Here is a 25213-nt window from a genome sequence, read left to right on the forward strand (position 1 = left end):
TGTGTGGATCACAATAAACTGTGGAAAATTATGAAAGAGATGTGAATACCAGACCACCTGACCTGCCTCTTGAGAAATTTCTATGCAGGTCAGGAAGCAACAGTTAGAACTGGACATGGGACAACAGACGGGTTCCAAATAGGAAAAGGAGTATGTCAAGGCTGTATATTGTCACCCTGCTTATTTAGCTTCTGTGCAGAGTACATCATGAGAAATGCTGGGCTGGAAGAAGCACAATCTGGAATCAAGATTGCCAGGAGAAATATCAATAACCTCAGATATGCAGATGACACCACCCTTATGGCAGAAAGTGAAGAGGAACTAAAGAGCCTCTTGATGAAAGTGAAACAGGAGAGTGAAAAATTTGGCTTACAGCTCAACATTCAGAAAACAAAGATCATGGCATCTGGTCCCATCACTTCATGGGAAATAGATGGGGAAACAGTGGTAACAGTGTCAGACTTTATTTTGGGGGCTCCAAAATCACTGCAGAGGGTGACTGCAGCCATGAAATTAAAAGACGCTTACTCCTTGGAAGAAAAGTTATGGCCAACCTAGACAGCATATTAAAAAGCAGAGATATTACTGTGCCAACAAAGGTCCATCTAGTCAAGGCTATGGTTTTTCCAGTGTTCATGTATGGATGTGAGTCTTGGACTGTAAAGAAAGCTGAGCACCGAAAATTGATGCTTTTGAACTGTGGTATTGGAGAAGATTCTTGGGAGTCCCTTGGACTGCAAGGAGATCCAATCAGTCCATCCTAAAGGTAATCAGTCCTGAATGTTCATTGTAAGGCCTGATGCTGAAGCTGAAACTCCAATACTTTGGCCACCTGATGCAAAGAATTGACTCATTTGAAAAGATCCTGATGCTGGGAAAAATTGAAGGTGGGAGGAGAAGGGGATGATAGAGGATGAGATGGTTGGATGGCTTCACCGACTCAATGGACATGAGTTTGAGTAAACTCCCTTATGTTGGTGATGGACAGGGAAGCCTGGCATGCTGCAGTCCATGGGGTCACAAAGAGTCATACGTGACTGAGTGACTGAACTGAACTGAACTAATATACATATATACTATAGACTATATTATACTATACTATGTATATGTAAATAGTCTATACTATGTATATATACTTTACACATACGTATATATAATATACCAGAGAAGGCAATGGCACCCCACTCCAGTACTCTTGCCTGGAAAATCCCATGGACGGAGGAGCCTGGTAGGCTGCAGTCCATGGGGTCGCTAAGAGTCGGACAGGACTGAGCGACTTCACTTTCACTTTTCACTTTCATCCATTGGAGAAGGAAATGGCAACCCACTTCAGTGTTCTTGCCTGGAGAATCCCAGGGACAGGGGAGCCTGGTGGGCTGCCGTCTATGGGGTCGCACAGAGTCGGACACGACTAAAGTGACTTAGCAGCAGCAGCATATATAATATACATATATATACATATATGTGGTTATTTTTCAGCCATAAAAAAGAATGAAATATTGCCATTTTCAGCAATATGCATGGGCTTAGAATATGTACTTAATGATGTAAATCAGACAAAGACAAATATATGATATCACTCACATGTGGAATCTAAAAAATAATAAAAAAGAATCTATATACAAAACAGAAACAGACTCATAGACATATAAAAGAAACTCATGGTTACTAAAGGGGAAGGTATTATGAGAGGGATAATTTAGATTTATGGGATTAACAGATACAAGCTACTGATGCTGGGAGGGATTGGGGGCAAGGGAAGAAGGGGACAACAGAGGATGAGATGGCTGGATGGCATCACTGACTCGATGGACGTGAGTCTGAGTGAACTCTGGGAGTTGGTGATGGACAGGGAGGCCTGGCGTGCTGTGATTCATGGGGTTGCAAAGAGTCGGACACGACTGAGCGACTGATCTGATCTGAAGCATCAAATAGGTAAGAAACAAGGAACTACTACATAGCACAGGGAGTTATATTCACTATCTTGTAATAACTTGAAATGGGAAATAATCCTGTAAGAAATATACATGTATAAATATAACTTCAAATATGTAATATATATATATATATATATATATATATATATATATATATACAAGTATGTGTATTATGTATCATATTGTGTCAGTTTCAGGTATTCACTAAAATGATTCAGTTCATTTTACTTTACACCTAAAACTAACACAACACTGTAAATACTTCAATAAAAGAAAAGCTTCCCTCTATGTTTTCTTCTAGTACCTTTATAGTTTCTGGTCTTACATTTAGGACATAAATTCAATTTGAGATTATTTTTGTATATGATATAAGGGTCCAATTTCATTTTTCCACATGTGGATATCAAGTTTTCCTTGTCCATTTATTGAAGATATTCTTCTCCCATTGTTTGCTATAGACATGTTGTTGAAGATCAGTTGACTGTAGATGCATGTATTTCTATCTGAGCTCTCTCTTCCTTTTGTCTGTAAGTCTGTTTTAAAATCAGTACTTGATTAATGTAGCTTTGTAACATATATATGTAATATATCAGGACTTTCAATGCCTCCAAGCTTACTCTTTTTTATTAAAATTGCTTTGGCTATTCAGGGTCTTTTGCTGTTACACATAAACTTTAGAATTTGTTTTTATTACTGTAAAAACTACCGCTGGAGTTTTGATAGGAGTCACATTGAATCTGTGGTTGAATTGCATCTGTAGGTCATTTTGGGTATTATGGATATTTTAACAATGTTAATTTTCCCAACCCATGAACATGAGATATCTTTCCATTCACCTATGCCTTCCTTAATTTCCTTCATCAGTGTTTTATAATTTTCTATACACAAGTCTTTAACCTCATTAGTTAAATTTATTCCTATTATATTCTTTTTGTAGTTATTTTGAATTGTCTTGTTTCCTTGATTTCTGTTTCAGATACTTTGTTGTTTGTGTTTAGAAATGTGAGTGATTTTCATATTTTCATTCTGTATATTTAAGGTTAATTGAACTCTTGAATTAGTTCTAAATGCTTTAGTTTTTTGTTTGTTTAAAATTTGTGGTTGTGTATGTATATGATCTTATCATCTGCAAATGGAGGTAACTTTATTTCTTCCTTTCTGGTTTGGGTGCCTTGAAATGTAGTTGATTTACAACATTGAATTAATTTCTCTTGTACAACAAAGTGATTCAGTGTGTGTGTGTGTCTATATGTGTCCGTATATGTGTGTGTGTGTGTGTGTATTCTTTTTATATTTTCCATTATGGTTTATCACAGGACATTGACTGTAGTTATCTGTGCTTATAGTAGGACCTGTTGTTTATCCATTCTATATATAATAGTTTACATCTGCTGACTGTAAGCTCTCGATGCATCCCTCTCCCACACCCCCCTTCCTTTTGGCCATAAGTCTGTGAATCTTTTTCTCTTTCATAGATAGGCTCATTTGTGGAACATTTTAGGTTCCACATACAGATGATATTATATGGTATTTGTCTTTCTCTTTCTGACTTACTTCACTTAGTATGATAATCTCTAGATCCATCCATGTTGCTGCAAATGGCATTGTTTCATTATTTTTGTGGATTAGTAATAAGGAAAGATATAAGCATCTGAATGCAGAGTTCCAAAGAATAGCAAGGAGAGATAAGAAAGCCTTCTTCAGCAATCAATGCAAAGAAATAGGGGAAAACAATAGAATGGGAAAGACTAGAGATCTCTTCAAGAAAATTAGAGATACCAAGGGAACATTTCATGGAAAGATGGGCTCGATAAAGGACAGAAATGGTATGGACCTAACAGAAGCAGAAGATATTAAGAAGAGGTGGCAAGAATACACAGAAGAACTGTACAAAAAGATCTTCACAACCCAGATAATCACGATGGTGTGATCACTGACCTAGAGCCAGACATCCTGGAATGTGAAGTCAAGTGCGCCTTAGAAAGCATCACTATGAACAAAGCTAGTGGAGGTGATGGAATTCCAGATGAGCTATTTCAAATCCTGAAAGATGATGCTGTGAAAGTGCTGCACTCAATATGCCAGCAAATTTGGAAAGCTCAGCAGTGGCCACAGGACTGGAAAAGGTCAGTTTTCATTCCAATCCCAAAGAAAGGCAATGCCAAAGAATGCTCAAACTGCCACGCAATTGCACTCATCTCACATGCTGGTAAAGTAATGCTCAAAATTCTCCAAGCCAGGCTTCAGCAGTACGTGAACCGTGAACTTCCTGATGTTCAAGCTGGTTTTAGAAAAGGCAGAGGAACCAGATATCAAATTGCGAACATCCGCTGGATCATGGAAAAAGCAAGAGAGTTCCAGAAAAACATCTATTTCTGTTTTATTGACAATGCCAAAGCCATTGACTGTGTGGATCACAATAAACTGTGGAAAATTATGAAAAAGATGCGAATACCAGACCACCTGATCTGCCTCTTGAGAAATTTCTATGCAGGTCAGGAAGCAACAGTTAGGACTGGACATGGAACAACAGACTGGTTCCAAATAGGAAAAGGAGTACGTCAAGGCTGTATATTGTCACCCTGCTTATTTAACTTCTATGCAGAGTACATCATGAGAAACGCTGGACTGGAAGAAACACAAGCTGGAATCAAGATTGCCGTGAGAAATATCAATAACCTCAGATATGCAGATGACACCACCCTTATGGCAGAAAGTGAGAGGAACTAAAAAGCCTCTTGGTGAAAGTGAAAGGGGAGAGTGAAAAAGTTGGCTTAAAGCTCAACATTCAGAAAATGAAGATGATGGCATCTGGTCCCATCACTTCATGGGAAATAGATGGGGAAACAGTGGAAACAGTGTCAGACTTTATTTTGGGGGCTCCAAAATCACTGAGGATGGTGACTGCAGCCATGAAATTAAAAGATGCTTGCTCCTTGGAAGGAAAGTTATGACCAACCTAGATAGCATATTCAATAGCAGAAACATTACTTTGCCAACAAAGGTTCGTCTACTCAAGCTATGGTTTTTCCTGTGGTCATGTATGGATGTGAGAGTTGGACTGTGAAGAAGGCTGAGCACAGAAGAATTGATGCTTTTGAACTGTGGTGTTGGAGAAGACTTTTGAGAGTCCCTTGGACTGCAAGGAGATCCAAGCAGTCCATTCTGAAGGAGATCAGCCCTGGGATTTCTTTGGAAGGAATGATGCTAAAGCTGAAACTCCAGTACTTTGGCCACCTCATGGGAAGAGTTGACTCATTGGAAAAGACTCTGATGCTGGGAGGGATTGGGGACAGGAGGAGAAGGGGACGACAGAGGATGAGATGGCTGGATGGCATCACCGACTCGATGGACGTGCATCTGAGTGAACTCCAGGTGTTTGTGATGGACAGGGAGGCCTGGCATGCTGCAATTCATGGGGTCGCAAAGAGTCGGACATGACTGAGCAACTGAACTGAACTGAACTGAACTGAATCCATTGCATATGTGTGAAGTGAAGTGAAAGTGAAGTGAAAGTTGCTCAGTCGTGTTCAACTCTTTGCAACCTCGTAAATTTATACAGTCCATGGAATTCTCCAGGCCAGAATGCTGCAATGGGTAGCCTATCCCTTCTCCAGGGGTCTTCCCAACCCAGGAATTGAACCGGGATCTCCTGCATTGCAGGCAGATTCTTTACCAACTGAGCTATCAGGGAAGCCTGATATACGTACATCTTCTTTATCCATTCATCTGTCAATGGACATTTAGGTTATTTCCATGCCTTAGCTATTGTGAATAGTGTTGCTATGAAAACAGGGGTGCATGTATCTTTTCGAATTATCATTTTGTCTGGATATATGCCAAAGAGTGGGATTTCTAGATCATATGGCAACACTACTTTTAGTTTTTAAAGAACCTCCATACTATTTTCAATAGTGGCTGTAATAACTTACATTCCCACAGTGTAGAAGGGTTCCTTTTCCTCCACATCCTCTCCACCATCTGTTGTTTGTAGATTTTTTGATGATGGTTATATTGACTAGGGTGAGGTGATACCTCATTGTAGTTTTGATTTTCATTTCTTTGATAGTTCTGCTGAGAATCTTGGTTACCTTTTATTTCCTTTTCTTATATAATGCTCTATCTGTGAATTCCAGTATTATGTCAAAAAGGAATGGGAAGATTCACGAGCCTTACCTTGCCCTGGATCTTAGAGCATAGCTTTAACTTTTTTCCTATCAGTTATTATGTTACCTGTTATCACATATAAATTGTATGAAGTTCCTATATAACTGTTCTGTTGAACATTTTAATTATGAATGGATTTTGAATTTTTTTCTTTTTCTTTATTGGAGGATAATTTATTTACAATGATGTGGTTATCTCTGCCTTATATTAAAGCGAATCAGTCATAATTATATATATATATATATATATATATAATTATTATGACTGATTTATATATAAATATCCCCTCCCTCTTGAGCCTTCCTTCCCTTGCCCTTTCACCCCCTCTAGGTCATAACAGAACACAAGGCAGGGTCCCCTGTGTTACATGATTTTGCCAACAAAGGTCCGTCTAGTCAAGGCTATGGTTTTTCCAGTGGTCATGTACGGATGTGAGAGTTGGACTGTGAAGAAGGCTGAGCACAGAAGAATTGATGCTTTTGAACTGTGGTGTTGGAGAAGACTCTTGAGAGTCCCTTGGACTGCAAGGAGATCCAACCAGTCCATTCTGAAGATCAGCCCTGGGATTTCTTTGGAAGGAATGATGCTAAAGCTGAAACTCCAGTACTTTGGCCACCTCATGGGAAGAGTTGACTCATTGGAAAAGACTCTGATGCTGGGAGGGATTGGGGGCAGGAGGAGAAGGGGACGACAGAGGATGAGATGGCTGGATCGCATCACCAACTCGATGGACATGAGTCTGGGTGAACTCTGGGAGTTGGTGATGGACAGGGAGGCCTGGCATGCTGTGATTCACGGGGTCGCAAAGAGTCAGACAAGACTGAGCAACTGAACTGAACTGAACTGAGCAACTTCACTTTGTTTCTTTCTTGTCATATATAGCTTTTATTATGCTGTGGTAGGTTCCTTCTATGCCTACTTTCTGGAGAATTTTTCATCACAAATGGGTGTTGAATTTTGTCAAAAGCTTTCTTGGTATTATGTATTGAGATGATCATGTGTTTTTATCTTTCAGTTTCTTAATATGATGTATCACATTGATTCATTTGTGTATATTGAAGTATCTTTGTATCCCTGGGATAAACCCCACATGATCATGATATATGATCCTTTTTATGTGTTTTGAGATTTGGTTTGCTAGTATTTTGTTAAGGATTTTTGCATTCATGTTAAGCAAGGTTATTGGCCTGTAATTTTCTTTTTTTTTTTATTTTATTTTATTTTTAAACTTTACAATATTGTATTAGTTTTGCCAAATATCAAAATGAATCCACCACAGGTATACCTGTGTTCCCCATTCTGAACCCTCCTCCCTCCTCCCTCCCCATACCCTCCCTCTGGGTCGTCCCAGTGCAGCAGCCCCAAGCATCCAGTATCGTGCATCGAACCTGGACTGGCGACTCATTTCATACATGATATTATACATGTTTCAATGCCATTCTCCCAAATCTCCCCACCCTCTCCCTCTCCCACAGAGTCCATAAGACTGATCTATACATCAGTGTCTCTTTTGCTGTCTCATACACAGGGTTATTGTTACTATCTTTCTTGTGGTATCTATGTCTGGTTTTTGTGTTAGGGTGCTGATGGTAGTCTTGTAAAATGAGTTTGGGAGTTTTCATTCCTCTGCAATTTTCTGGAAGAGTTTGAGTAAGATAGCTGTTGTGCTGTGCTTAGTCACTTAGTCATGTCCAACTCTTTATGACTCAGTGGCCTGTATACTGCCAGGCTCCTCTGCCCATGGAATTATCCAGGCAAGAATATTGGAGCGGGTTGCCATGCCTTCCTCCATGGGATCTTCCCAACCCAGGGATTGAACTCAGGTCTCTCACATTACAGGCAGATTCTTTACCATCTGAGCCACCAGGGAGGCCCAGAATGGATATTAGCTCTTCTCTAAACTTTTGGTAGAATTCACCTGTGAATTCATCAGGCTTTGGGCAATTTGTTGCTAGAAAAATTTGACACAGTTTGAAATTTCAGTGCTTGTGATTGGTGTGTTCATATTTTCTATTTCTCCCTGTTTCAGTCTTGGATGGTTGTACCTTTCTAAGAATTTGTCCGTTTCTTTTAGGTTGTCCACCGTATTGGCATATAGTTGCTTGTGGTAGTTTCTTATGATCCTTTGTATTTCCACCTTTTCTGTTGTAATTTCTCCTTTTTTATTTTTAATTTTATTGATTTGAGTCCTCTCCCTTTTGTTTTTGATAAGTCTGGCTAAAGGTTCATCTATTTTGTATTTTTTCATATAAACAGCTTTTAGTTTCATTGATTTTTGCTGTTGTTTTTTATTTCTATTTCATTTATTTCTGCTCTGATCTTTTGATTTATTTCCTTCAACTAACTTTAGAGATTTTTGTGCTCCTTTTTCTAGTTCAGTTCAGTTCAATCGCTCAATCATGTCCGACTCTTTGCAACCCCATGAATTGCAGCACGCCAGGTCTCCCTGTCCATGACAAACACCCGGAGTTCACTCAGATTCATGTCCATCGAGTCAGTGATGCCATCCAGCCATCTCATCCTCTGTCGTCCCCTTCTCCTCCTGCCCCAAATCCCTCCCAGCATCAGAGTCTTTTCCAATGAGTCAACTCTTCGCATGGCCAAAGTACCGGAGTTTCAGTTTCAGCATCATTCCCTCCAAAGAAATCCCAGGGCTGATCTCCTTGAGAATGGACTGGTTGGATCTCCTTGCAGTCCAAGGGACTCTTAAGAGTCTTCTCCAACACCACAGTTCAAAAGCATCAATTATTCTGTGCTCAGCTTTCTTCACAGTCCAACTCTCACATCCATACATGACCACAGGAAAAACCATAGCCTTGATCAGACGAACCTTTGTTGGCAAAGTAATCTTTCTGCTTTTGAATATGCTATCTAGGTTGGTCATAACTTTCCTTCCAAGGAGTAAGCGTCTTTTTATTTCATGGCTGCAGTCACCATCTGCAGTGATTTTGGAGCTCAAAAAAATAAAGTCTGACACTGTTTCCACTGTTTCCCCATCTATTTCCCATGAAGTGGTGGGACCGGATGCCATGATCTTAATTTTCTGAATGTTGAGCTTTAAGCCAACTTTTCACTCTCCTCTTTCACTTTCATCAAGAGGCTTTTTAGTTCCTCTTCACTTTCTGCCATAAGGGTGGTGTCATCTGCATATCTGAGGTTATTGATATTTCTCGCGGCAATCTTGATTCCAGCTTGTGTTTCTTCCAGTCCAGCGTTTCTCATGATGTACTCTGCATAGAAGTTAAATAAGCAGGGTGACAATATACAGCCTTGATGTACTCCTTTTCCTATTTGGAACCAGTCTGTCGTTCCATGTCCAGTCCTAACTGTTGCTTCCTGACCTGCATACAGATTTCTCAAGAGGCAGATCAGGTGGTCTGGTATTCCCATCTGTTTCAGAATTGTCCATAGTTTATTGTGATCCACACAGTCAAAGGCTTTGACATAGTCAATAAAGCAAAAATAGATGCTTTTCTGGAACTCTCTTGCTTTTTCAATGATCCAGCAGATGTTGGCAATTTGATCTCTGATTCCTCTGCCTTTTCTAAAACCAGCTTGAACATCAGGAAGTTCACGGTTCACGTATTGCTGAAGCCTGGCTTGGAGAATTTTGAGCATTACTTTACTAGCATGTGAGATGAGTGCAATTGTGTGGTAATTTGAGCATTCTTTGGCATTGCCTTTCTTTGGGATTGGAATGAAAACTGACCTTTTCCAGTCCTGTGGCCACTGCTGAGTTTTCCAAATTTGCTGGCGTATTTTGTCCCGCACTTTCACAGCATCATCTTTGGGGATTTGAAGTAGCTCAACTGGAATTTCATCACCTGCACTGGTCTAATGTTAGGTTATTTGATGTTTTTATTTTTTCTTGCTGTAGGCTTATATTGCTATAAACTTCTCTCTCAGCAGTGCTTTTACTGTATCCCATAGGTTTTGAGTTAAGGTTTTCACTGTCATACATTCCTAGATATATTTTTATTTCTTCTTTGATTTCTTCAATGACCTGTTGGTTATTCAGGAGGGTATTTTTTAGAGTCCATGTGTGTGTGTATTTTATAGTTTTATTTCCCTGTAGTTGATATCCAGTCTTATAGCATTTTAGTGAGAAAAAAATGCTGGATACAATTTCAATTTTTTTAAATTTACCAAGGCTTGATTTGTGATGCAGCATATGATCTATCCTGGAGAATGATCCCTGTGGGCTTGAGAAAAAAGTGAATTCTACTTCTTTTGGATGAAATGTCCTATTATAGCAGTTAAATCCATTTGGTCCCATGTGTCATTATAGGCTTTTGTTTTCTTATTAATTTTCTGTCTGGATGATCTGTCCATTGGTGTGAGTGGGGTGTTAAAAATCACCCACCATTATTATGTTGCTGTCAATTTCCCCTTTTATATTTGTTAGCATTTGCCTAATGTCTTGAGGTCCTCCTAAGTTGGGTGCATATATATTTATAATTGCTATATATTCTTCCTGGATTGATCTGTTGATCATTTCGTAGTGTCCTTCCTTATCTCTTGTAACAGTCTTTAAAGTTTATTTTATCTGATATGAGTATTGTTACTCTTTCTTTCTTTTGATTTCCATTTGTATGGAACATCTTTTTCTGGACACTCACTTTCAGTCTGCATGTGTCCCAAAGTATGAGGTTCATCTTTGTAGATTGCATGCATAGGGGTCCATTCAGCCAGTCTTTGTCTTTTTGTGGGAGCATTTCACTCATTTACATTTAAGGTGGCTATTGATATATATGATCTACCATTTATTTTATCGATTTGACTTTGTTTTTGTATATCTTTTTCCTCCCATTTCCTGTCTAAAGAAATTCCTTTGGCATTTGATGTGAAGCTGGATTTGTGGTGTTGAATTCTATTAATTTTGCTTATGTTTAAAGCTTTTGATTTCTCCAGCATATCTGAATGAGACCTTTGCTGGATACAGTAATCTTAGTTGTAAGTTTTCTCCTCTCATCACTTTAAGTATATCCTGCCACTCCCTTCTGCCCTGCAGAATTTCTCTTGAAAGATAAACTGTTAACCTCATGGGGATCTTCTTGTACATTATTTGTTGCTTTTTCCTTGATTATTTTAATATTTTTTCTTTCTGTTTAATTATTGTTAGTTGATTATTATGTGTTTGAGTGTGTTTCTCTTTGGATTTATCCTGTATGGGACTCTCTGGGCTTTCTGGACTTGGGTTGCTATTTCCTTTTCCATGTTAGGGAAATTTTCACCTATAATCTCATATATTTTCTCATACCCTTTCATTTTCTCTTCTTTTTCTGGGACTCCTATAATTTAAATGTTGGTTTACTTAATGTAGTCACAGAGGTCTCTTAGACTATCTTCATTTCTTTTCATTCTTTTTTCTTTATTCTGCTATACTTCAGTTATTTCCACCATTCTATTATCCAGATCATTTACCCATTTTTCTGCCTCAGTTATTCTGTTATTGGTTTCCTATAGTGTATTTTATATCTCAGTTATTTGTTGTTCATTGCTGATTGTCTATGTTTTATTCTTTCTATGTGCTTGTTATCTTCTCAATTCATATAGGTGCTAAGTCACTTCAATCATGTGCAACTCTGTGTGGCCTTATGGACGGTAGCCTGCCAGGTTTTTCTCTCCATGGGCTTTTCCAGGCAAGAATACTTGAGCAGGTTGCCATGCCATCCTCTAGGAGATCTTTCCAACCCAGGGATTGGACCCACATCTCTTGCATTGGCAGGCAGGTTCTTTACCACTAGCGCCACCTGAGAAGACCTCTCAATCCATACCTCAATTCTGTTTATCGAAATGTTTAAACAAATGTTAAACAAAATTCTGTTTAACAAAATGCCTCCATTTTGTTACCAAGATTTTGGATCATCTTTACTCTCATTACTCTGAATTATTTTCAGGTGGAGTGAAAATAGGTATTTTTCATTTGTTTGGTCTTATGGGTTTTAACTGTATTCCTTTACCTGATGCATATTTCTCTGCCTTTTCATTTTGTTTAATTTACTGTGTTTGAGGTCTCCTTTATTCAGGCTAAAAGTTCATAGTTCCTGTTACTTGTGGAGTCTGCCCACAGTGTGTGGAGCTGGACCATGCCTTGTGAAGTTTCCTCTTGAGGGGGACTGGTGCCTGTATTCTGGTGGATGCAACTGGATCTTGTCTCTCTGAAGGGTAGTACCATATCCAGTGGTGTGTTTTGGGGTATCTGTTGGTGTGGTAGGGCTTTGGGTACTCTGTCTACTAATGGGCAGAGTTGTATTACTGTTTTCTATAGTTTCACATGAAGTGTCTGACAGTAGATCTTGCTGACCTTTGGGTTGGGCCTGGTCTTATTGTTGAGATGGAGATCTTCAGGAGAACTCTTGTTGATTAATGCTGCACGGTGTCAAGAATTCTCTGGTGGTACAAAGTTCTGGACTTGGGTCTCCCACTTCATAAGTTCAGGCCTGATCCTTTACTATAGCACCAAGGACCCACTAGCCACACAGCACAGAAGAGAAAGAGAAAGAAAGAGAAAAAAGGAGAAGAGTAAAAAGGGGGATAAGGAAGTCAAACAAACAAAGAAAAGCATGGACAGACAAAACTCAAAGACAAAAGTTAAAAATAACACTAAACAGACAAGAACTCCCAAAGAAACTCACAGCCTCAGAAAAAGCAAAGAAGTTAGAAAAAAAGAACAAAAACAGGGACCAAAAAAAGAAGAGAGCAATCAAACCAATAAAGAAACCTATAAGTGAAAATGAATACTACAATCTAGATTAGCAAAAATACAAAACCAAAACTATAGAAAAAAATGCAACATAACAAAAAAGTACTGTAAATGAGAAAAATAAAATTTATTTTAAAGTAAAAGCATTTTAAAAGGAAAAATTAAGTAATTTTTCTTAAAAAAATGGCATAATAAAATAGCAACAGAAGAATACAAAAAAGAAAAAGACAAAAATAGAAGGAGAGTAGTAGTAAGAAGAATGTCCTCCTATGTCCTCTGTTGTCCTCACCACACAGTGAACTCCAGTCAAACTGCCTACTCTTAAGTCCTCCAATATTTTTAGGAAGGTCTCTGGATCTGCTGTGGGCACTGTGGGGCCAGCTCAGACTGAGATGTGGCCTCACTCCAGCTTATACTTGCTTCCAAAGTCCACAATTGCCCCCTAAGTCCACAGTCTCAAACTAGTTGTGGGGATTTAATCTGGTGAACCTGAAGCTGCAGAAGTTATTTCCCTGCCTCTTCTCTGTCCACACAGCCCTAGGTGCTCAGCTTTGGTTTTGCCCCTACCTCTGCTTGTAGGCCGCCCCCCAGTGTCTTTTCCCTGTCCAGATAAGAGGGGGCAAAAGTGGCAGCTTATTTGGTCTCACTCACTCAGTTGGGCTGCAAAAGGAGAGGTTTACAACAGACACAATTGGTGTGTGAGGGGAATGCCTGTGGTGGCCAAGGCCTGTAAGAATTTGCTCCTGCCTTAGTCAGGTCACGGGCTCCCCCAGGGAATTGGCCCTATGTTGTGTGTCTCTCGGCCAAGCCAAGCTGCATAGCCTCCCAGAAAGGTGTGGGCAGTGAACTGCAGCTACTCACAGCTTGATGATAGCGGCAACCACTGGGATCAGGACTGTAGTGGCATCTTTTCCCCTGCCTCTGGCACTTGAGCAGGCTTTGGTGGTGGCCATCTGGCTGGCATATCCCCCTCTGGGATCTCAAACTTCAGTTGTAGCTAGTTCTGCCTCCAGCACTCATGCCAACCTTTGTGGTGGCCAGCCAGTTATCTCAGCCTCTGGCACTAAAGTCCACAGCTGCAGCTTTTCCCACCTCTGGCACACACAAAGGTGGGGTCCTGTGATCTGTGTGGAGTTAAAGGGTCCCTATTACAATTATCTCTTGCCCCTGTGGTAGGCTCAGGCTTTTCCCTGGATCCCTCAGCTGTGTCATACTAGCCCTCTCAGAATTATATTCATGGCAGGCAACCCCCGTCCTCTCCCTGGGGTCTGACCTCTGAAGCCTGAGCCTCAGCACCCAATCCCCACGTGCCATGGCAGGTGTGCAAACAGTGTCTTGGGCTGGGATGTGCTAATCAACAACCAACTCTGGTGAATTCTATCCATTTTGCCTTCCAAGCACCTGTTGCTGAGTTCCCCTTTAAGGTTCTGAAGCTTCTCTGTCCCTGCCCGTGAGGGGGTTTCTGAGTGTGTGGAAATTTTTTCTCCTTCATGGCTCCTTCCCTGGGATACAGGTCTCCATCCCAATTCCTTTGTCTCTTTTTTTAATCTTTATCTTTTGTCCTACTTCATTCTGTGGAGTTTAGCTTGCCCTTTTGGAACTCTGGGGTCTTCTGCCAGCATTTAGAAGGTGTTCTGTAGCAGTCGTTCCACATGCAGATGTATTTTTGATGTATCTGCCATCTTGAAAATCCCCCCTGAACTTTTTCAAGTGCTTTCCTGCAGCTATTAAAATAATCATGCAAATTTTTTCTTAAATGTGGTAATGTGTTTTATCCCATTGATTGATTAAAGTACCCTGAACTATTCCTTGCATCATCCTAGGGATAAGTCTAACTTGATCATGGTGCATAGTCCTTTTAATGTACTGTTGAATTCAGTTTGATGCTGTCCTCATAGAATAAGTTTGGAAGTGTTCCCTCCTCTCCCATTTTTTGGAAGATATTAAGAAGAATTAGTATAAATCTTTGAATGTTTTGTAGAATTCATTTGTGAAGCATTCTGGTCCTGGGCTTTTCTTTGTTCAGAGATTTTTGATTACTGATTTAATCTCTTTATTTGTTATTGATCTATTCAGGCTTCCTGTTTTTTTTTTTTAATTTACTTTTTGTAGGTTATGTTTCTAGGAATTTATCCATTTCTTATAAGTTATCTAGTTTGTTGGCATATAGTTATTTGTAATTGTCTTTTCTGAAAATTTTTATTTCTGATGCATCCATTGTAATATCTTGTCTTTTATTTCTGATTTTATTTATTTCAATCTTATGGTACATTTACTCTAGTGTCCCTCATCAATTCAATAAATATTTTGAGTACATATATGTGCCAGACAATAGATTAAGCCAGTAGCTTTGTACCCATTGTAATCCATCTTGCATATCATGGCTAGATCATTTCAACATTCAACATGATCAAGCCATTTTTGAGTTTAAAAATGTTTAGTGTTGCACATTCCCCCTCCCTCCAACCATTGCCTTCTGAAAAAGGCAGTGGGAGCTGTTTGTCATAGCTGGAAGGAGTATCTTATCATTGACTTACAATTGGAACATGGTGATAAAGAGCAAACTTATAGTTTATTTTGTTTTAAAATTCTTTATAGTCAATGCATCCCCCTTATTGCCTATATTTAAAACAGACTATTCTCACTGTCCTCCTCTTTGGTATGTCACTGTATTTCAGGCTAAATTTTGAATTCTTTAGTTTAAACTTTGTAATAAGGGCCATCTCATGAAATTTATGTAAAGATACTTTAGTATGGCTGACCCCATGCATCATTTATTGTACTTCTTTATCAGCCCATGCCCCCAACTGACTGGGTTGCTTTTTGCCTTCTGTTCTACCCATCTAAAACCTACCCATGTGTCAAGCTTAATGCTGTAACAGTAGCCCACAGATTTTCTACCACTGGAATTTATTTCCTATTTTGTCACATAGCTAATATGTATAATTTATATTATGAATTAATTTCCCTATGTATGTTTATTCTTCAGTATCAGTGATGTACTAAAGAAGGTCATGAGTTGTGCCACATGAAATGCATTGGCACAAACAGGAGCCAGTTCAATGATAATAAAAAGTAACAGCTTTTGCAATAGGAAAAATTAGTCTCCTTGATGAATGCTGTAATCTTTTTATTCTAGCCAATGAGCTCTTTTGATCAGAAGGTCTCACTGCTTTACAAGTAAAATTTTCTTCATTTGATTGTAGAGAATATAGAAGTTCTCGGGAGAAATTCTTAAGATATTGCAACAAAATTTATAGCATTGTGATAGCTGGGTGGTGTGGTGATGGAATATAATTATATAGACCAAACTGAAATCCCATTTACATACTCTCAACATCACCTGAATTCTCGTTCTCCTTCCTACTGTTGATAATTTGCTGTGTCATCTTCCAGATCTTCTCTCTTTGCTTGGTGTGTGTGTGTGCATCAGAAAGAGAGAGAAAGAGAGAAGGAAATAGCAAGAGAAACAGACACAGAGACACAGAGGTAGATAGTTTGAAGAAATATAAATGGGATCCTACTGTGCATGTGTGTGTGTGTGATGCTTAGCTATTCAGTAACTTTTTATTTTCATTTTATAACATTTGATTGTCCATCTTTTGTTTTCAATACATCCAACTCTTATCTCATTATTCTTAACAGCTAATGCATCAATGTCTGAATATTGAAATTATCAGTAATTGGTATCAAATAATTGATATCAATACTGAAATTATCAGTAATTTGAATGAATCCTCAAAATAGTTGCCTTGGTATTTGCTGCAACTGTGAGTTAGAGTGAATGTCATTCTGTTGCATATTATTTGAAAGTTGCACAGTTAATTAAATTAGTAAGCACTTGGAAAGACTGGTAAGTGTTGAACAGTAAGCTGAAAAACAACATATGCAAACCAAATTGCCACCAGAATTTACTACAACATAAAATACTCTGGAGCATTTATAAGAAGAAAGGGAAGAATGAGCTAGAGTAAGACAAACCATTAAAATACCAATGCATTTGAACTTCCCTGGGGGTCCAGTGGTTAAGAATCCACCTGCCAATGCAGGGACACAGATTTGATCCCTGGTCTAGGAAGATCTCACATGCAACTAAGCCCAAGAGCCACAACTACTGAAGCCCATGCACTATAGGGCCTGTGCTTCATAACAAGAGAAGCCACCTCAATGAGAACACATCACAACAAAGAGTAGCCCCTGCTCACCGCAGCTAGAGAAAGTCCATGTGCAGCAATAAAGACCCAGCACAGCCAAAAATAAATAAATGATTTTTTATAATTAATGTGTATCTTCATTGTCACTTATTTATGATTATAGGATTATACATGGTCATTATGGAAGATGGGAAATAGGGAAGCACATTAAAAGGAAAATAGTCATTACCCTAATCCTATGACCTTAACCATAGTTAATATTTATTTTTTGTTATATAGCTTCTTGTCTTTTTACTTTAAAATTTTTATTATAAGATACAATACCATGATTTTTTAAAACATTCCAACAATACAGAAAGGTGCAAAGTGAAAAAAGAAATTTCTCTTCTCACCATTCTCATTCTCACCTTCTGGATATTCACTCACTATTAATTCCTCTCATAATTTACATTTCAGTGTATTGATCTTGCCTTTTTTCTGAGTATATACATATGTGTTAGGTGATATATACACCACTATGGGAGTCATATTGTGTTAATGTTCTTTATATTACTTTTTTCACTTAATTTTGTATAAATTCATATATATATATATATATATATATGAGCATATATATTCAATATATAGCTCAAGTGTATCTATTTCAAATAGTATGACTTGACACTTCTCCTCACCCAATTCCATGCCATTGAGTTTCTGATCTTTCACGGAGAAAGGTCTTAGCTGAGATTCCATCCCAGTGAATCACACATTCTTTCTGTGAGTATGGTTCTATTTCATACCATTTGTTGCGAAGTGTTAGGGAAGGAAATATAGTTACTACCATGTGGTATAGTGGAAAATATTAATGATTTGGGTTTGGATCTCAATTTCATCATTTGTTGCCTGTGTTTAAAAGATAAAATGTTTCAAACAACCTTGTAAGATATTTTTATCCCTCTTAAGAGATGAGAAAACAGAGACCCAGCCAGGGATAAATGACTTATTTAAGGTCACACAGCTAGTATATATTATAGCCAGGATTTAAACAAAGGCCAGTTTGAGGCACAGCCTATGTGTTTTCCTTTCAACCATCGTGGCTTTTCTTTGGGACTTAAGTATAAGTGAAGGAGAAAAGTCTTCGAAGTTGATTGCTTATATTTTTGACCAAAGCCTTAATAAAAGGTTATGTACTCTGTTATCTTTCCAGTATCCAAACGTCTCTTATCTGACTTCTTTTGTTTTGTCATATTTCCTTTTTTAGGAGAGAAGCCTTATAAATGCACTTGGGATGGTTGCTCCTGGAAATTTGCTCGCTCAGATGAGCTCACCCGCCATTTCCGCAAGCACACAGGCATCAAGCCTTTCCGGTGCACAGACTGCAATCGTAGCTTTTCTCGCTCTGACCACCTGTCTCTGCACCGCCGGCGCCATGACACCGTGTAAGCGGTACAGACTGCACTAGAAGAGCTGCACTGGTCTCTTTTGTGCACACGCCCGTGTGCTATAAGATCATAACCATCTTTTCCTCTTTGACTCAGCTTGCCTGTGGGATGGGATACAGCTCACTGACCCAGACTGATGAGACTGGAGGAAAAGATAGCTGATCTCTCGTGGAGACTCCTTATATTCCATCTTCATTTCTTCCCTGTCTCATCCCCAATTTTTTTCAACCTCCACATGGGTTGAATTCCGGTGTGGCACCCATGGTTGCCCCTTCCCCTTCCCATTATGAGATAGGACATTTTTCCTACAATAAGAAAACAGGAATCAAATTCAAGGCTGTGAACAAACATATGCTGCTTTTTTTTCTTATTTTTCTCTTGTTTTATAGAATTCTTATCCATATTTTTGAATCAATATATCAATGTGGTTGGTAGTGTCCTAAAATGACTTTTTTCAAGTTCCCAGGCAAAAGAAGGCATAACATTGTAGTTGGTTAATAAGATTTACAGGTATTTGGGTCCTGAGTATAGAGCGCATTCTTGGTGAATAAACTGAGTCCCATACCAAAAGCAAAGATTGTGTAAAACGAATCCTATTTGTTCTTACATTTTGGTTTTCAGACAGTGCTGGTGCTTCTTGCTTCTTTAGTCCATCAAAGGGAATGAAAGGATCTTCTTGTCCTCCTTTTCATCCTCTTCTTCCTCCTCCTCCTTCAGGATTAAAGATTTTTCTGCACAGTTACATTCTTTGTTATGTTAAACTTGGACAAAATTTTCAAAGCACACACTAACATACCAGTATGGGAAAAAAATGTTCCAAGAGAGTAAATTGGGCAGTGATAGGAACAAGTAGATCCAAAATGACCCTGTAAACAAATAGAGGGGGACTTTCCTTTGTATAGGATATTGAAAGTGCTGTAATCACAAGCCTCATTCAAATGACAATCTGTTGAGACAGTGTCTTGAGGTGATAGCTGTACTGTTTATTCTTCTGTTTACGTAAAGCTACTGTTATGAACATACTGCATGATGAAAAAAAATGACACACCAGGGCCATGTTACACAGAGGTGAGAGGTTAGAAGAAAAAATGTCTTAATTATGTGGTTATTAAATGCATTCCTGTATGTTTCAAATGGAATATAAGAGGTTTTTAGTGAAAAGTATTAATAGTATTAATGTTCTACAACTGCTGTGAACATCTAAGACATTTCTTTTATCCATTATAGCAGGTTGCATAATATACACACTTGGTTACCTAATCAGATTGCTTTATTATAATGTCTGGGACATAAAACCCTCTGTTTCAGGCACTGGACCTCAGATCTACCTCCACATGGCAGATTTCCTCTCCCAGGGTTGGGGGGGAAGCTTTTAATCACTTAATTGTGAACACAGCTTCTCTCCTGGAAAAGATTCTCTTCATATGGTATCCCCTTTCCTTGGCAGATATTTAACCAGTCTCTCTTGAATACTTTAGTCTACTTCCCAAGGCCATTTATTCTGACTAAATTATAGAATTCTAGTACGAAGAAGGGATCCTATCAACTATATAGTCCTACCCATCATTAATATTTTGCAGATGAGACAAATATGGGTCAGATTTCTTCCCAAGATGTTTCTTTGAGGTTTTATAGGCCTGCACACTCACTCTCCCAGGGATCACATTATTAAACCAAATTTTAAAATTGTACATGATTGGTTGCAGTACTTGTCTAATTTTATATGTTATGCTTCAGAAAAATTTAAGCCGCTTACAGAATAATTTACAGTTGACTAAATGGTAAGTAACCTGTGCTTATAGTCATTGATATGTAACATTAGGCACACAATTTTTCTATTCTTAACACTTTCTATAATATCTCAGGTTTGATTTATCTCGTTTCAAGCTACAGTGTCTTCCCAGGCCATAAATCCTCATAAATTCAAGGACTACCTGTAATTTTCAAAATGATATGTAGATTTTTACTATTTTAGCCTTGTTATTTTGATATAGGTTTTCCCTTAACTTTTGGTTGCAAGTTCCACACTCCAAACTAATTGTTAAAGCATAGGGAGTAAGACAGCTATAAGACAGATTGTTAAAGGTGAAACTTATGTTGTTAAAGTTACCATCATACATAAGTTAAGCTTATAATTGAGTAGTTGATATGGTATTTCACAGTAGAATCCAAAGACATACTCTTTTTCTCCAGAGTTTGGATTTGAGACTTCTTTTTCAGAGTTTATAACTGACCTGTGCCCTTCAGACCTCAAAATCTTTTGCATTGGAGCATATGATCTATTTGTAAATAAAGACTATGTTCAAATCCTACTAACTAGGATATTTAATTAGGATTCCAAATATTGGTACCCCTGACATCTTTAAGCTTTTATTCAAATTTTCCCTGTAAAGTAATGAGGGACTTTATTAATGATTTATTAATTGTCCCTGGACAGGAAAATATTCTAATCCTATTTTCATTGTCCTCTTCCCTCCAAATAATGATAAAATCTTTACAAATTATTTACATATTCTTTAGGAAATATATCAAAATTCATTAAGAATATTTCATGAAGTACAGGTACTCAAATACAATATAGTGCTGTATCACACCAAAAGCACATAGAACTTTGCTAAATAAATGTGGAAAAGAACTGTCTCTCAAAGGTAGCATTTGGAATATATTGAATTTACTGTGCCCACACCAGCAAAACACCATTATGTGAATGGTTGCCTATGGCGTGGAAAATGGCTTTGTTCTATAGGGCTGAATAATATCTTGGAATTTGTTGCAGTAGAATTCGTCCATTTGTAGATGATTGGCAGTTGAACATTACTATTGATAATTATTATTGGAAAATTCAGGAAAAAATATTAAGAATATGAACAGCTAAGTACATTAGGTAGAGTGATTTATGTATGGGCAAGACAGAAAGGTTTGCAAGAATAACTTCTTAAATAAACTTTTTATTTTAAAACAGTTTTAGATTTATAGAAAAATTGTGAAAATTGTATAGAGTTTCCCTATACCTCAAGTCCGGTTTTCCCTATTATTAGCATCTTTCATTAGAATGATATATTTGTTGCAATTAATGAAGTAATGATGATACATTACTATTAACTAAAATCTAAACTTTATTCAGATTTTCTTAGCTTTTACCTATTATCATTTTTCTATTCCAGCATCCATTCAGGATACCACATCACATTTAGTAGTCATAGCTCCTTAGGCTTCTTTGGGTTGTGACAATTTCTCAGATTCTCCTTGTTTCCTATGACCTTGACAGTTTTGAGGAGCCCCTAAATTAATATCTAATATCTAAATTATTTCTCATGATTAAACTGAGCTTATAGGTTTGGAGGATGAGGATCACAAAGTTGAACTGCCATTTTCTACACATATTAACATGACACATACTCTTGATGTTAATCTTGATCATCTGGCTGAGATATTGTTTGTCAGGTTTCTCCTCTGTCCCACCTTACATACTGTACTCTTTGGAAGGAAATCACTATGTACAGCCTACACTTAAGGAGTGGTTAGCTATGCACTACATCGTTGAGGGTGAGTATCTACATAATTATTGGAAATTCTGCATAGGAGATTTGTCTCTTCTCTCTCATTTATTTATTTATCCAATCATTTATTGGTATCACTATGGACTCATGGATATTTATTTTGTACTTTGGGTTATAATCCAACTTATTCTGTTTCTCAAATAGTTCCAGCTTTGACCATTGGGCACTCTTTTGGCTTGACTTTCATGTACTTTTGACAAATCCCATCATTTTTTTAAGGACACCTTTACTTTGTAGCACTACAAGATGCTCCAAGCTCATCTTATATATATATATTTATTTTTTTTTCCCCAATCCTATAATCAACCATTTGTTTAAGGAGTCCTGGTTTCTGTTAATGGAAAATTGTTAGCAATCAAGATCTGGGCATTAGGTATGCTTATTGCTACAGTTGTCTTGTTGCTTCTAGGTCATTTCAGCTGATAGAGCAAGGAAATATATGCATATATACTAACCCATGTATATCTATGTATACATACATGTATCTATATATAGTTCTGTATGTAATCATCCGTATCTTTATTAAGCTAAACATGAGTTCATACTGATGTATCCAACTCCAATCCATTATCACATGGATCATCTTATCCTTTGTTTACTATTAATTTAACCTTTGTTTACTCTGACTTTCCATTCCAACAGTGAGAAACCTGGCTCCCACACTTTTCCATCTACTTACTTAATTGCTCAGTTTCAGAGTACCTGTATAGTGGTATATGAATTGTTTACTTGTATAGCTATGGAAACACCTACAGCACAGTGCTCATGTACATGATAGTACATTTTTAGAACTCCAACAGCTCTTTGAAACAAAGTAATCTGAAAAATTTAGGGATTACTGATTTCTATGACCTAAGTTCCAGGAACTTGGGGTGTATCCTTCTCTCAAAAGTTTTTTTTAAGAACCAGATCATTTGGAATTGAGCTAATCTTTAATAAGCCAAGGGAAATTATTGATCTTCCATAGTGTGCTAATACCTACGTAGAAGTGTGTATGCTGAAGAAAGTGAATGTGTCCAATTTAAAGAAACATTTAGCATTATCTTTTCTCACTGAAAAATATGGCTCTCTGACAATAGAGGTGCTACCCTGTTATCTCTCTTCCGTATTCTCTCATCTCTCACTTTACTGACCTTAGGCAAGTCACATCACCTCTTTGTGCCTCAGTTAACCCCCATCTGTAAAATGGGGATCCAAATATCTACCTCACAGGAATGTTGTGAGGATTATCATTAATGGATGTTGGCAAAAATGACAAGTGATGCTTAAATGAACAACAAAGTAATATGATTACCACTATGATGATAATTATAGAAGTCTATATTTATTCTAGAAGAAGGAGAGTATTAAGCTTTCTTGATGATAAAAAGCTAAATTTGAGTCAATAACAAGGATAATTGGAGTGGTCACTGGAAACACTATTATCTCTTACTCTCAATCTCCCTACGTTCTACTCACTGCTAACTATAGGATTCTCACCTGTTTCTATACTCAAAGCATATTAGGGCCTAAAGGAATTAAGTAGGCCAAATCCATTGCTTTAAAATCTGTATTCTTCTCCTACTCTCACTCTTTCTGGACCACATTATATGTCACCCTGTCAGAAGTACAGAGGAAATTTACCACAACCTTTCAAACCTTGGCCAGTCCAGCTTCACCAGTTACATTTTATCTTTCCACACTTACTATATTATGAACAGTATAGGTAGAAGGGAAATGGGGTGGGGTGGTTGGGCTGGGAGTGGAATGGAAGAGGATAGAATTTTCACTAGTGACTGGATATTTCTTTGATTCTCAAATACTGGTTTTACCTCCCATTTCTTTTCTGGTGGAGTGTTGGAGACAGGGGGAGAGACACTATCCTATTAAGAAACTCTCCTTCCTTTCCAGTAGATGTTTCCCAGGATCAGTACAGATAGTTGTTTTGGATATTATAACTGTTGTATATGTGCTGTTTTCATTGTATTTCTGAATAAACAGAGGAAGAGAATCCCTAGTGGTTTTCATCTTTTTTTTTTTTTGACAGGGAGACACAGTAGGTAAACAGTACCAGAAACTGACTCTTCATTTTTGTGTTGAGGAAAGGAGCCTACAGTGAAATGATTGGGGTTTTTTGTCATTTTTATTTAAAGAAATTATAGAACAGTATATTGTTAAGCTTTAATCTTTATAACTTCTATATCTGGGCCTCATTATTTCAGTGATTTAGAGAAACACCCTGGGTTTTTTGGTTTTTTTTTTTTTTTTGCTCTATTTTATACTAGTTCTTGTTCCAGAGGCATGGCTTTGAGCCTAGCATTATGAGCAATCTCTCATATACAAGTCTGTTGGGCCCCCAGAAATACTAAAAAACTGCCTCAGTTAGCATGGTCACTTGGAGATTACTCTGTTTTAACCCAATGGGACTTTTCTGTGGCATCCAGGCAGGATGTGTGCTTGGGAAATAAGCAATCTTGTTATGTTTAATTATTGTACTTTTATAACTAATAAATTTTTTAACCTTCAGAATCCATGGCTATTATCTTGACTTTGTCTTCATTTTACTTTTCTACAACATGGCATGGCACAAGTAGATCATTTTTTCCCTTAACTGGGTAAAGTTGGAAGCTGGGCTATCTTAAACACAATAATTTATCTGCTTAAGCACATGAGGCCCTCCCCATTCTTGAGATTGTATCAGCATGTCCCTGAACAGGACTGAATGGAGGCTGTGCCCCTTTTGTATATTTCTTAGAGTGAATCGCCCTGTGTGGTACAGACTCAGCTGGTTAGGTTTCCTTGCCCATCCCTGTTCCCTTACCATCTTGTTTGTTTTTTCCTAAGAAGGAATTCAGGAGAGAAGGGTACTGGGGCAATTTTAAACTCCAAAGCTACTTGAGTACAAATACCACCCCTGGGTAGGGGATATGGGAAGCTGCCTTGTCTGTGGTCTATGGACCCTGCTTTGGAAAACTTTGTATTTCAGAGAGATGCTGGGAAAGAAGTAAAGGGCAGGACATCATGAGAAAGTAAGATCAAGAGCTAGAAGAACAGATTGAAGAGTAAATATTCTTGGGGCTGACAGAAAGGGATTTTCACTACAAATGATATAAAACAAGGAATCTCAGGCTTTATAAGTTTCCCAATAATATTTTAACTCATTTATTTATTATGAGAGTCACTGTCATCCTTTTGGTTTAAAAACATCATCAACTCGATGCTACAAATATACTGACTGAAAAACTATCAATAATACAGGCTCTTTGCTGGTTGCTATACAGATGAA

General features: G+C 37.9%; 1 protein-coding gene across 1 annotated transcript in view; it reads left to right on the forward strand.

Moving 5' to 3' along the window:
- Positions 1–24521, forward strand: part of KLF8 (KLF transcription factor 8) — a 345448-nt gene extending 320927 nt beyond the window's left edge. Inside the window, exon 6 of the mRNA XM_061410273.1 lies at positions 18208–24521. Coding sequence (XP_061266257.1) covers positions 18208–18389 — 182 coding nt within the window. The 3' untranslated portion in view covers positions 18390–24521. The remainder of the gene's footprint in view (positions 1–18207) is intronic.
- Positions 24522–25213: the final 692 nt, after the last annotated feature.

This window comes from Bos javanicus, chromosome X (assembly GCF_032452875.1).
Source record: "Bos javanicus breed banteng chromosome X, ARS-OSU_banteng_1.0, whole genome shotgun sequence".
Taxonomy (NCBI): Eukaryota; Metazoa; Chordata; class Mammalia; order Artiodactyla; family Bovidae; genus Bos; species Bos javanicus.